Here is a 13,846-nt window from a genome sequence, read left to right as displayed (position 1 = left end):
GAGGGTCATCAAGGAACTGAAAGGGACCATAGCTGAACTGCTTCAACTAATAGCTAATCTGTCGATCAAATCGGGAAAGATTCCGGAAGACTGGAAGGTAGTGAATGTTACACCGATCTTCAAGAAAGGTTTGAGAGGAGATCCGGGGAACTACAGACCGGTGAGTCTGACCTCTGTACCGGGAAAGATGGTAGAGTCACTGATAAAGGACAGCATCATTGATCACCTTGATGGAAACGGGCTGATGAGGACCAGTCAGCACGGTTTTAGCAAAGGCAGATCGTGTTTGACAAACTTGCTGTACTTCTTTGAGAGAGTAAACAGACAGATAGACAAGGCGATCCAGTCGACATTGTATATCTGGATTTTCAGAAGGCATTCGATAAGGTTCCGCATGAACGACTACTTCGGAAAATTGCAAGCCATGGAATTGAGGGTGAAATACTCACGTGGATTAAAAACTGGCTGGAGCATAGGAAACAGAGAGTGGGGGTAAATGGGCAATATTCGGACTGGAAGAGCGTCACCAGTGGGGTGACGTAGGGCTCGGTGCTTGGACCCATGCTCTTCAACATCTTTATAAATGATCTCGACATAGGTACGACGAGCGAGGTGATTAAATTTGCGGATGATACAAAATTATTCAGAGTAGTAAAGATGCAGGGGGATTGCGAAGATCTGCAACGTGACATAATCAAGCTCGAGGAATGGGCATCGACATGGCAGATGAGGTTCAACGTTGTTAAGTGTAAATTGATGCATGTCGGTAACAAAAATCTCATGCACGAATACAGGATGTCCGGAGCGGTACTTGGAGAGACCTCCCAGGGAAGGGACTTGGGAGTTCTGATCGACAAGTCGATGAAGCCGTCCACACAATGTGCTGCGGCAGCAAAAAGGGCAAACAGAATGCTAGGAATGATAAAGAAGGAGATCACGAATAGATCAGAGAAGGTTATCATGCCGCTGTACCGGGCCATGGTGCGCCCTCACCTGGAGTACTGCGTCCAGCACTGGTCGCCGTAAATGAAGAAGGACACGGTACTACTCGAAAGGGTCCAGAGAAGAATGACTAAGATGATTAAGTGGTTGGAGAAGCTGCCGTACAGTGAAAGATTAGAGAAACTGGGCCTCTTCTCCCTCGAACAGAGGAGATTAAGAGGGGACATGATTGAAACATTCAAGGTACCAAAGGGGATAGACTTAGTAGATAAGGAAAGGTTGTTCACCCTCTCCAAGGTAGGGAGAACAAGGGGGCACTCTCTAAAGTTAAAAGGAGATAGATTCCGTACAAATGTAAGGAAGTTCTTCTTCATCCAGAGAGTGGTAGAAAACTGGAACGCTCTTCTGTAGGCTGTTATAGGGGAAAACACCCTCCAGGGATTCAAGACAAAATTAGACAAGTTCCTGCTGAACAAGAACGTGCGCTGGTAGGGCTAGTCTCAGTTAGGGTGCTGGCCTTTTACCAGAGGGCCGACGCGTGAGCGGACTACTGGGCATGATGGACCACTGGTCTGACCCAGCAGTGGCAATTCTTATGTTCTTGGAGTTACCGCCACTGCCAGCGCTAAAACTCACACTATGCTTTAGTAAAAGAGGGGGAATGTGTTTTATAAGAAGTAAATGCTTTAGAAAACTCCCCCTTCCCCCCCACTTAATGTAACTTATGGCAAAAGCAAAGTCCAGAACCTTGCAGGTGTTGTTGGCTACCATTGCAGGCAGACGAGCACTATATGCGCTGGCTTCACCATCCTCCTGCTGGCTCTGTACCCGAAGGTACAGGAAGTGATCTGGAGAAAGAAAAGACGAGAAGAAATATGTCATATAGCTCTCAACTTCTGTTCAACTTGCAGGAGCTTCTTTTTATTTCCTACATTCCATTTATGACACCCAAACTTGGGCACTGATCCAAGATGTGCCCCCAACTAAATTGGCAAATGAACCATTAGTGCTAATAATTGGTGCTAATTGACATCAATTTGAATTTGTGCACACACCTTGCTATGGGCTATTCTATAACAATATGGACCCAAATCCCATATATATGCAAACCGAAAGGGGGTGTGGCCATGGAAGGTGCATAGGTAGTTCAGGGGCTTCCTACAATTTGTGCGCAGTGGTGTAGAATACCGGGGATGTGCACTCAAATCGGGCCCCAGAAATTACACCTAGTTTCAGCAGGCGTTAACTCCTGCCAGCCAAAGAGGTCTCCGAAGAGAGAGGAGAGAAGGGAAGCAGGAAGCAGAGGAGACAGGCAGCGTTGGTGCCGGGCACCGAAGCAAGCAGGAGGAGGAAGACAGTAGGCTCGGGGTAGCGGCGAGAGTTCGCTCCGCCCCCCCCAAGCGTCACAGGCAGCGCCGGACTCCCCCTTGAAAAGGGGAGGAGCCAGCGCGGCACACGCGGTGCCGAAGAGAGAGGAGAGAAGGGAAGCAGGAAGCAGAGGAGACAGGCAGCGTTGGTGCCGGGCACCGAAGCAAGCAGGAGGAGGAAGACAGTAGGCTCGGGGTAGCGGCGAGAGTTCGCTCCGCCCCCCCCAAGCGTCACAGGCAGCGCCGGACTCCCCCTTGAAAAGGGGAGGAGCCAGCGCGGCACACGCGGTGCCGAAGAGAGAGGAGAGAAGGGAAGCAGGAAGCAGAGGAGACAGGCAGCGTTGGTGCCGGGCACCGAAGCAAGCAGGAGGAGGAAGACAGTAGGCTCGGGGTAGCGGCGAGAGTTCGCTCCGCCCCCCCCAAGCGTCACAGGCAGCGCCGGACTCCCCCTTGAAAAGGGGAGGAGCCAGCGCGGCACACGCGGTGCCGAAGAGAGAGGAGAGAAGGGAAGCAGGAAGCAGAGGAGACAGGCAGCGTTGGTGCCGGGCACCGAAGCAAGCAGGAGGAGGAAGACAGTAGGCTCGGGGTAGCGGCGAGAGTTCGCTCCGCCCCCCCCAAGCGTCACAGGCAGCGCCGGACTCCCCCTTGAAAAGGGGAGGAGCCAGCGCGGCACACGCGGTGCCGAAGAGAGAGGAGAGAAGGGAAGCAGGAAGCAGAGGAGACAGGCAGCGTTGGTGCCGGGCACCGAAGCAAGCAGGAGGAGGAAGACAGTAGGCTCGGGGTAGCGGCGAGAGTTCGCTCCGCCCCCCCCAAGCGTCACAGGCAGCGCCGGACTCCCCCTTGAAAAGGGGAGGAGCCAGCGCGGCACACGCGGTGCCGAAGAGAGAGGAGAGAAGGGAAGCAGGAAGCAGAGGAGACAGGCAGCGTTGGTGCCGGGCACCGAAGCAAGCAGGAGGAGGAAGACAGTAGGCTCGGGGTAGCGGCGAGAGTTCGCTCCGCCCCCCCCAAGCGTCACAGGCAGCGCCGGACTCCCCCTTGAAAAGGGGAGGAGCCAGCGCGGCACACGCGGTGCCGAAGAGAGAGGAGAGAAGGGAAGCAGGAAGCAGAGGAGACAGGCAGCGTTGGTGCCGGGCACCGAAGCAAGCAGGAGGAGGAAGACAGTAGGCTCGGGGTAGCGGCGAGAGTTCGCTCCGCCCCCCCCAAGCGTCACAGGCAGCGCCGGACTCCCCCTTGAAAAGGGGAGGAGCCAGCGCGGCACACGCGGTGCCGAAGAGAGAGGAGAGAAGGGAAGCAGGAAGCAGAGGAGACAGGCAGCGTTGGTGCCGGGCACCGAAGCAAGCAGGAGGAGGAAGACAGTAGGCTCGGGGTAGCGGCGAGAGTTCGCTCCGCCCCCCCCAAGCGTCACAGGCAGCGCCGGACTCCCCCTTGAAAAGGGGAGGAGCCAGCGCGGCACACGCGGTGCCGAAGAGAGAGGAGAGAAGGGAAGCAGGAAGCAGAGGAGACAGGCAGCGTTGGTGCCGGGCACCGAAGCAAGCAGGAGGAGGAAGACAGTAGGCTCGGGGTAGCGGCGAGAGTTCGCTCCGCCCCCCCCAAGCGTCACAGGCAGCGCCGGACTCCCCCTTGAAAAGGGGAGGAGCCAGCGCGGCACACGCGGTGCCGAAGAGAGAGGAGAGAAGGGAAGCAGGAAGCAGAGGAGACAGGCAGCGTTGGTGCCGGGCACCGAAGCAAGCAGGAGGAGGAAGACAGTAGGCTCGGGGTAGCGGCGAGAGTTCGCTCCGCCCCCCCCAAGCGTCACAGGCAGCGCCGGACTCCCCCTTGAAAAGGGGAGGAGCCAGCGCGGCACACGCGGTGCCGAAGAGAGAGGAGAGAAGGGAAGCAGGAAGCAGAGGAGACAGGCAGCGTTGGTGCCGGGCACCGAAGCAAGCAGGAGGAGGAAGACAGTAGGCTCGGGGTAGCGGCGAGAGTTCGCTCCGCCCCCCCCCAAGCGTCACAGGCAGCGCCGGACTCCCCCTTGAAAAGGGGAGGAGCCAGCGCGGCACACGCGGTGCCGAAGAGAGAGGAGAGAAGGGAAGCAGGAAGCAGAGGAGACAGGCAGCGTTGGTGCCGGGCACCGAAGCAAGCAGGAGGAGGAAGACAGTAGGCTCGGGGTAGCGGCGAGAGTTCGCTCCGCCCCCCCCAAGCGTCACAGGCAGCGCCGGACTCCCCCTTGAAAAGGGGAGGAGCCAACGGCGCCCAGCCGTTCGGCGCGCGGCGAAGGCGTGCGGTAAAGGCGCTCGCCTTAGCGAGAGCGCCTTTGCGAAGGGCCTTGCAAGGGACGAGCGCTACTCTCAAGAACACCAGAGGAGAACAGACCGGTAAGGAACCGACAACCACAGAAGGTAAGGAAGAGACAGACACAAAAGAAACCAACCCGCACATACAATCAAGGTGAGGTAGAGCAGAGACAGCACACACGAGAGAGACAACAAGGCAAGCAACACAAGGAAGCAGCAGGCAAGGGACACAAGCACACAAAGGCACAGGCACTGTAACACAAACAGACTCACTCAAATAGGAAGCTTGCAGTCAGGAAGTCAGAAGGTAAGGGGGAGGTAGGATCAGTAGGAAAAAGAGCAGCAGTAGGTCACAACAAATCACTCAGACAACCCACGAGTGAAGCACGAAATGGAAGCCCAAGGAAGTCAGAAGATGAGCTTTCCTGTCTTCTGCATCGACTGCAATATGTATGACTACCTCCCTTCGGGGATCCAGGCATACATTTGCGATCGATGCATGGAGATGGATAGCTTGAAATGTCAGGTAAGACTATTGGAGGGAACAGTGATGGAACTCGAAGACAGAATCCGAGCACAAGGGAAGATTCTAGTGGAGTACAGCCCAAACGACGAGGTCAAGGATCTAGAAACGTTCATAGAGGAAGCCCATCAGCACCACGTAGAGATCCCAGGGCTGGAAAACTGTACTCAGGAAACACATGTGAGGAGAGAAGACATCCATGCAAACACAGAAGAAAACGAAGACGAGATAGGAGACAACCGCACAACAGGAGGAATAGTGAGAGCACAGGAAGATGTCCCCCCACCCAAAGAACAGGAAACAATTTCAAGAGTATCATTGGAGGAAGATGACTGGCCCTACTCCAAGGACGTGGACCTACGCCCCCCAAGGAACTCCCGAATAAAGAAGATGGGGATCATCGTAGGCGACTCCATTATACGACACGTGGACAGCCACACCGCAGGAGGAAGAGAGGACAGAGTCGTCACCTGTCTGCCTGGAGCAAGAGTAAAGGATGTGACCAGCAGGATCTCCAGGATCATAGATGGCGCACGGGGAGTGGACACCGCTGTGCTTATCCACGTGGGAACAAATGATGTGAGCGGGCGGAAGTATGACAGGGAAGAGATGAAGGGCCAGCTCCGCTCACTTGGAAGACAATTGAAGATCAGGGAGGTGAAGGTGGCCTTCTCTGAAATCCTCCCTGTACCAAGAGCAGATGGAAAGAGACAAGGGGAATTGCAAGTGATCAACGCCTGGATGAGACGATGGTGCGAAGACGAAGGCTTCGACTTCGTGCGCAACTGGACGGCGTTCTGGGGAAAAAGCAAGTACTACAGAAGGGATGGACTACACCTCAACAAGGAAGGAGCAAGAGTTTTGGCAGGCAACATGAAGAAAGCAATAGAGAAGGCTTTAAACTGAAGGACAGGGGAAAGCCGACAGTCGACAACCGGTCGATGGCACGGACAACAGGATGCCCCGACGTAGGAACAAAGGACCACTACTCATACACAAGAGAGGTCGACCTCACAGCCAACAAAGGAGAACAAGCAGGAAAGGACAACTCAGACACAGGAGGGGATGACCACACAGCAAACATGGGAGATAACACAGGAGCAGTAAAGGATACCGTAAATGAAACTGTAAGGACAGCCAAGAGTAGAAGGTCCAAAAAGGTAACACGAAGGGAACTTAGATGTATGTATACAAATGCTAGAAGTCTAGGAAACAAAATGGGAGAACTAGAGACGATAGCAAGACATGAGAACATGGATATCATTGGCATAACAGAAACATGGTGGAATGAAGAAAACAAATGGGACACAGTACTACAGGGATACAAACTATATAGAAGAGATCGAGAAGGGCAGAAAGGTGGAGGTATTGCCCTATATGTTAAGGAAGAAATAGATTCTGTTGGAATGAGTACAACAGACAGGAAAGAGAAGCTGGAGTCCCTCTGGATCAAAATTCCTGGTCGCAATGGCGCAGATATAAAAATTGGCCTTTACTATCGTCCCCCAGGACAGGCGGAAGTCACTGACTCAGAAATGATGGAGGAAATCAAACAAGTATGCAAGACAGGCAATGTAGTTATATTGGGAGACTTCAATTTCCCAGGAATAGACTGGAAACTAGGAGCCTCCAACTGCGGCAAGGAGGCCAAGTTCCTGGAGGTGCTAGGGGATTGCTTCCTGGAGCAAATGGTAAAAGAGCCGACAAGAGGCGACGCCACCTTGGACTTGGTCCTAAATGGTCTCACTGGACCGATAACAGAAGTAGAAGTCATGGTTCCACTGGGAACGAGTGATCACAATGTAATCAACTTTAAACTTGACATCGGGAAAGGGAAACATGTCAAAACCTTAACCACCACCTTAAACTTTAAAAAGGGTAAATACGATTGCATGAGATCCATGGTAACAAAACGACTCGAGAAGATGGTGGACAAACTTGAAACAGTAGATCAGGCATGGTGCCTATTGAAAAATACTATTGCAGAAGCACAAGATCTCTACATTCCGAGGATTTCCAAAGATCGGAGAACTAAAGGCAAAAGAGAACCGGCATGGCTTACCATACAGGTGAAGGAAGCCATAAAGGTAAAGAAGGACTCTTTCAAAAAATGGAAATGCACGAAGACAACCGAAGCCTGGAACAAACATAAAGATGAACAGAAGAAATGTCACAAGGCGGTGAGGGAAGCAAAACAGGACTATGAGGAAAAAATAGCCCGGGAGGCCAAAAACTTCAAGCCCTTCTTTAGATACGTGAAAGGGAAAAAACCTGCAAAAGAGGCAGTGGGACCCCTGGACGACAAGGGAAGAAAAGGGTACATCAAGGAAGATAAACAAATCGCAGACAAACTAAATTCCTTCTTTGCGTCCGTTTTTACGAAGGAGGACACCTCAACAATACCTGAAGCGGAGAAAGTGTTTGCAGGAGAAATAGAAGACAGCCTCACCACAGTTGAAGTGGACTTAGCCCAGATATACTATCAGATCGACAAACTTAAAAGTGACAAATCACCTGGACCGGATGAAATTCACCCGAGAGTCTTGAAGGAATTGAAGATTGAAATTGGAGAGTTATTGCAAAAACTTGCAAACCTGTCAATCAGAACTGGTCAGATACCAGACGACTGGAGGAAAGCGAACGTCACGCCAATTTTCAAAAAAGGATCGAGAGGAGAACCGGGCAACTATAGACCTGTGAGTCTTACGTCTGTCCCCGGCAAGATGATTGAATCACTGATCAAGGATAGCATAGTTCAGCACTTGGACACACACGACTTGATGAAACCCAGTCAACATGGATTCAGGAAAGGGAAATCGTGTCTGACGAATTTACTCCAATTCTTTGAGACCGTGAACGAGCAAATTGATAGTGGAAAGCCGGTGGACATAATATACTTGGACTTCCAGAAAGCATTTGACAAAGTTCCACACGAAAGACTTCTCAGGAAGCTACAAAGCCATGGCATAGAGGGAGATATACAAAGATGGATAGGCAAATGGCTGGAAAACCGAAAGCAGAGAGTGGGCATAAATGGGAAGTTCTCCGACTGGGAGAGAGTGACTAGTGGTGTGCCCCAGGGCTCGGTACTTGGGCCGATCCTTTTTAATATTTATATCAATGACCTGGAAAACGGAACATCCAGTGAGATCATCAAGTTTGCAGACGACACAAAACTCTGCCGGGCAATCAGATCGCAGGAGGACAGTGAGGAACTCCAGAGCGATTTGTGTCGGTTAGAAAAATGGGCGGAGAAATGGCAGATGAAGTTCAACGTGGAGAAATGCAAGGTAATGCATTTAGGCAGTAAAAATAAGGAATACGAGTACAGAATGTCAGGTGCAACTCTGGGGAAAAGTGAACAAGAAAGAGATCTGGGTGTACTGATAGATAGGACCCTGAAGCCGTCGGCACAATGCGTGGCAGCGGCAAATAAGGCAAATAGAATGTTGGGCATGATAAAGAAAGGAATCTCGAGTAGATCGGAGAAAGTTATAATGCCGCTTTATAGGGCAATGGTCAGACCCCACTTGGAATACTGCGTCCAACATTGGTCTCCCTACCTAAAGAAGGATATAAAACTGCTGGAGAGGGTGCAGAGACGAGCAACTAAACTAGTGAAGGGTATGGAGAAACTGGAATATGAGGATCGACTTAAAACACTGGGATTGTTCTCCCTTGAGAAAAGGAGACTGCGTGGGGATATGATCGAGACCTTCAAAATACTGAAAGGAATTGACAAAATAGAGCAGAGAAGATTATTTACAATGTCCAATTTGACACGGACAAGAGGACATGAAATGAAGCTAAGGGGGGGCAAGTTCAGGACCAATGTCAGGAAGTTCTGCTTCACACAGAGAGTGGTTGACATCTGGAATACTCTCCCAGGGGAGATTATTGCGGAATCGACAATCCTAGGTTTCAAAAGCAAACTAGATGCATATCTCCTTGAGATAGGCATATAAAGATATGGTTGGCTATAAAATAAGCCAGGTGAATACCTAGCAGGGCCTCCGCGTGTGCGGATCGCCGGACTTGATGGACCGAAGGTCTGATCCGGAGATGGCGCTTCTTATGTTCTTATGTTCTTATGTTGTAAGTCTTACAGGTGCTGCCAGAGCAGCGCTCAAGTTGGTGGCACACTTCAGCTGTCAACGTTGGCACTCCCACACATACTCTGTTCATGCACACTTGTTGACTTAAGTGCTGCTCAGACAGTAGAGGCAGGACTCCAGATAGCATAGGACAGCTTTTTTTTTGACTGTCCTACATTATCCAAATAATTATTCAGATTTTGGCACTATATATTGTTCCTACAGGGCCAAATTATAAGTTCTATCTTTGATTTTCAAGGTCCTCAGACAAAATAGCCCTTTCGTCACATTCCCCTATATATAATTTTTTTATACATAACATACATATCAGAAACCAAACAAGACACAAACCACCTCTTTCATCTCGATAGATGATCAAGCTCTCTACATACCCATCACCCCACAAACCAGGAAAGATACACTCAAATCAGAGCCTGTAATGTCAAGATTACGACACCAGATATGGCCAATCTTCTCCCCAAACCATATAATATAATCATATGCCTACTCGAACACAAACCAAGATAACTATGTCATGAATCCTAATGAAATAATATAAATCCTGGACATATTCATTATTTGTATTTTTTGGTAGAAGATTTTTGGCCTCGCCTCCTGTGTCATTGATTCACTACACATAGAAATGTTTTTAATCTTTCAAACATAGCCCCTAGAGGTTCCTCACCTCTCACTTATTTTTTTTTGCTGTCCCTTTAAGCAGAATCTCTCTACACATATGTACATGTATTCACCCTTTCTGATATCCTTTGCAGTTTCTCAAGGTTTGCTTTAAGTTGTTTAGCTAGAGAAACTCGGATTTTGTGGAAAAACTCAATAGTATTTAAAATACACTTTCACAAAAAAAATATAGAATGTCAGGTGGAACATGAACAGCACAGCTTAGGTTTGGATGTAATGTGCAGTAAAAAAAAAAAAAATGGAGGACCCTCCCACCTCCACAAAGGTGGTTAATAGGTGGTTAGGCATTAACCTCATTGGCAAAAAACGTCCGTTGCACTCCAGAAAGTAAAAACCTTTAGTGCTGAATGATAGGAGAAATAACTTTCAACAGATCAACGATCAACAGAAGATAAGTTGAAAGTTATTTCTCCTATCATTCAGCACTAAAGGTTTTTACTTTCTGGAGTGCAACCGAGGTTTTTTGCCAATGAGGTTAACGCCTAACCACCTATTAACCACCTTTGTGGAGGTGGGAGGGTCCTAGTCTGAGGTTTTTTCCTCCATTTTTTTTACTGCACATTACATCCAAACCTAAGCTGTGCTGTTCATGTTCCACCTGACATTCTATGTTGTTCTCGTGAAAGTGTATTTTAATTACTTTAAGTTGTTTACCACCTTTCATAGTTCAAAATTGTTTTATTGGATAAGCAAGAAATACAAAGTAAAGATAAAATACAAACAATGGAACCAGAAGGAACCCACAATGTACAGTTTGCCCTTTTATGAAAACAAGTGCAAATACATATCCCCCTCTTCCAGAAAGATATAACAAACCTAAGTAAATTTACAGAACTCCCCCACCACCAAACCTAGCATACTCAGTAAGTTTAGATAAGAAAATCCCCATCTCCACCCCATCCCTGACAGTGGATGTAAAAGTTGCGTAAAAACATCCTGCATATTAAACTTCATGAAAAGGATAAATACAAAAATCCAAAGCAAAATAACATTTCCAGATAGAATTAGGTGCTTTTAGGCTCTGACATTGGCGCCCGTCTTTAAGCAAAGAAAACCCTGGAATAAATTGGGGATGCCCAAATGTTAGGTGATACTAAGCGTGATTCTCAAATAGGTGCCTACGTTTACAGAATTGATGCCAATATTGGCGTCTAACTTTAAGCGGACTTTATAGAATCAGGGCCGTAGAGCTCATTATGTGATCATAGATGGTGGGATAGTGGGCTGCCGACTCAGCAAGTTCTCCTTTTAGTTCAAACATATAGTTTGACAAATGGGAGGCACTGATTAGCTTTTGTCCTCATTACTATTGTGTGTCAATGTTTTTTAAAAATACTTTTTATAGCAATTTGTTTTTTTCTTTCAATTTTACGATTAGGGTGCACCAATTTTCTTTTAAAGAACACTTTGAGCATGTGTGACATTTATTGAGAGCATCGCTCCATGTGTTTTATAGAGACAGGATGACAACTATTGGCAAAGACCTTTTAACATTTGATTTAGGCTTTTATTATTATTATTAATAGAGTAAGTATCACTTACTAGGACAAACAAGTTGGTACCTTTTTTAAAGACAACACAGATATTGTCTATTCTTTCCTTTTTCCGTTATGAGACATCCCGTCACTTACTGATAGTTTTTTCATACAAACATTGATGTCTCTCTTGTTTAAGACAACCTCATTTGAATAACGCACTCCTTCATTTACATATTAAGGTATGTTAATTTTAATGCAGCTATGTTAAGCCTTGAGGAACTATCTTCAAGGCAGAAGGGAAAGGGGAGATATAATACAGACATTTAAATAATTGAAAGGTATTAATATAGAAACAAATCTTTTCCAGAGAAGGGAAAATGGTACAACTAGAGTGCCTGAATTGAGGTTGCAGAGTGGTAGACTTAGGAGTGATGTAAGGGAATTCTTATTCATGGAGAGGATGGTTGATGCCTGGAATGCCCTCCTGAGGGTAGCGGTGGAGTCAGAAATGGTGACAGAGTTCAGAAAGGTGTGGGATGAACACTGAGGATCTCTAATTAGAAAATGGATGGTATAAAAATAAGCAAAACCTAAATGGCTGTATATGTGTGGATGTGTTGAGTGGTACTTAGAAGGCCACTCCAACTGTGAAGAACTAAGGCTGGTGCCAGGCAGACTTGTATGGTCTATGTCCTATATATGGCAATCTAGTTTAGGATAGGCTGGAAAAGGCTTTGACAGCATCTCCAGCCCACATATGTCCCGATTTGCCAATTCAAATCGATTCATTCTGCAAAATAATCCAAGCCTCCTAAAGCAGCAACAGCAATGGCGGTGGCTGGCCAGCAGAGGTAGTGCTTTCAACGGGCTGCTTGTGACCTGCCCCGCTGGGGCCTTCTGTCTGTCATGTCACTGATGCGGCAGGCCATGAACAGCCTCTTCAAAGTGTTGCCTATGCCAGTCGGCCTCTACTATTACTGTTGCTGCATTAGGGGGGGCCCAAAAATATGTCAGGTCTCACGGTGGGTGGGTGGGTGAGTGGGGGGATCAGTTGGGAAGTGATGCACAGGGATATAGGAGGGATGGAAGGCTGCTGCACATAGGAATGGGAGGGAGGGATGGAAAGCTGTTGGACAGGGGGATAAGAGGGATGGAAAGCTGCTGTACATTGGGGGAGAGAGGAAGAATTGTTGGACATGGGGAGGAGATGAAGGGAGAGATGCAACAAAGTGGTAGAAAGAGGTAAGAGGGAGAAAGTAGAAGAGGTAGAGGATAGGGATACATGCACATGGAGGGGAATAGAGAGGTTTGATGCAGGGCATGAGGCAGGAAGAGAGAGAGAAAGAGAGAGAGAGAGAGCGATTGAGAGTAGACAGTGGGAAAGAAATAGAAATGTTGGATATGGCAGTGGAAGGGAAGGTACAGACATGGAAGATGGATGGTGAACACGGAGAAAGAAGAAAACGTCAAATGAGCAGGAGACCCTGGTGAGCGATTTGACAGAAGACAAACAGAAACCAGAGCCTGGAACCAGCATGATTTGAATAATAAAATGACCAGACAACAAAAGGTAGAAAAAATAATTTTATTTTCTATTTTGTGATTGCAATATGTCAGATTTGAAATGTGTATCCTGCCAGAGCTGGTGTTAGACAGCAAGTATGAGCTAGGACCTAACAGAGAGAGGAAAAGTCTTTTTTGTTTGTTTATTTTGTTTGCACCACAGTGCCAGTGTGGGGTTAGAGAGATCATAGGGGGGTGGGGTGGGTGAAGAGGCTACAAAATAAACCTGTCAGGATGTTTGAAAAAAAACCAAAAAACGCCAGATTGGGCGTGAAAAGCAAATCAAATCGAATTGAATCAATAAATCGATTCAATAGGCCAAATCGAATCAAATTGAAAAAAGTTTCCCTGAATTGGGCAACACTAGTCCTGAGTTGCTCTCCTTTCTGTTTCTCATTGGTTTCCTGACTTTTCAACTACATTCCTCAGAGTGTTCTGCCTGCCTGCTTCTGGGCTCCTACTGCAGGCAGGAATCAAAAAGTCACTTGTTATCCCTCCCTCTCCAGGAACTGGGAGAGTATTAATTTCCTCTAGAACAGGGGTGTCAAAGTCCCTCCTCGAGGGCTGCAATCCAGTTGGGTTTTCAGGATTTCCCCAATGATTATGCATGAGATCTATTTGCATGCACTGCTTTCATTGTATGCTAATAGATCTCATGCATATTCATTGGGGAAATCCTGAAAATCCGACTGGATTGTGGCCCTCGAGGAGGGACTTTGACACCCCTGCTCTAGAAGCTAGTGTCTTGCTTTTCTAGGTAGGGATATTTATAATTCTTTAACTTATGGACTGGTCTCTTGTTTGGGGAGGACCTGCTTTCTCTCGTAGGGAATTTAAAACAATTACTACTCCTTCTGGAAACCTGCCTGGTTTTCCCTGAATCTCAAAGAACACAGTGGCTGAATGT

General features: G+C 48.0%; 1 protein-coding gene across 5 annotated transcripts in view; it reads right to left on the bottom strand.

Moving 5' to 3' along the window:
- Nucleotides 1-13,846, bottom strand: part of LTK (leukocyte receptor tyrosine kinase) — a 257,225-nt gene that overhangs the window by 81,242 nt on the left and 162,137 nt on the right. For all 5 annotated transcript variants that reach the window (XM_033953192.1, XM_033953193.1, XM_033953194.1 and 2 more), the window contains exon 7: nucleotides 1,690-1,790. In XM_033953192.1, coding sequence (XP_033809083.1) covers nucleotides 1,690-1,790 — 101 coding nt within the window. The remainder of the gene's footprint in view (nucleotides 1-1,689; nucleotides 1,791-13,846) is intronic.

The sequence above is a fragment of the Geotrypetes seraphini genome, chromosome 7 (genome assembly GCF_902459505.1).
Source record: "Geotrypetes seraphini chromosome 7, aGeoSer1.1, whole genome shotgun sequence".
NCBI classification, from domain to species: domain Eukaryota; kingdom Metazoa; phylum Chordata; class Amphibia; order Gymnophiona; family Dermophiidae; genus Geotrypetes; species Geotrypetes seraphini.
Note: the sequence above shows the minus strand (reverse complement) of the source record. Positions and strands in the feature narration are given on the sequence as shown.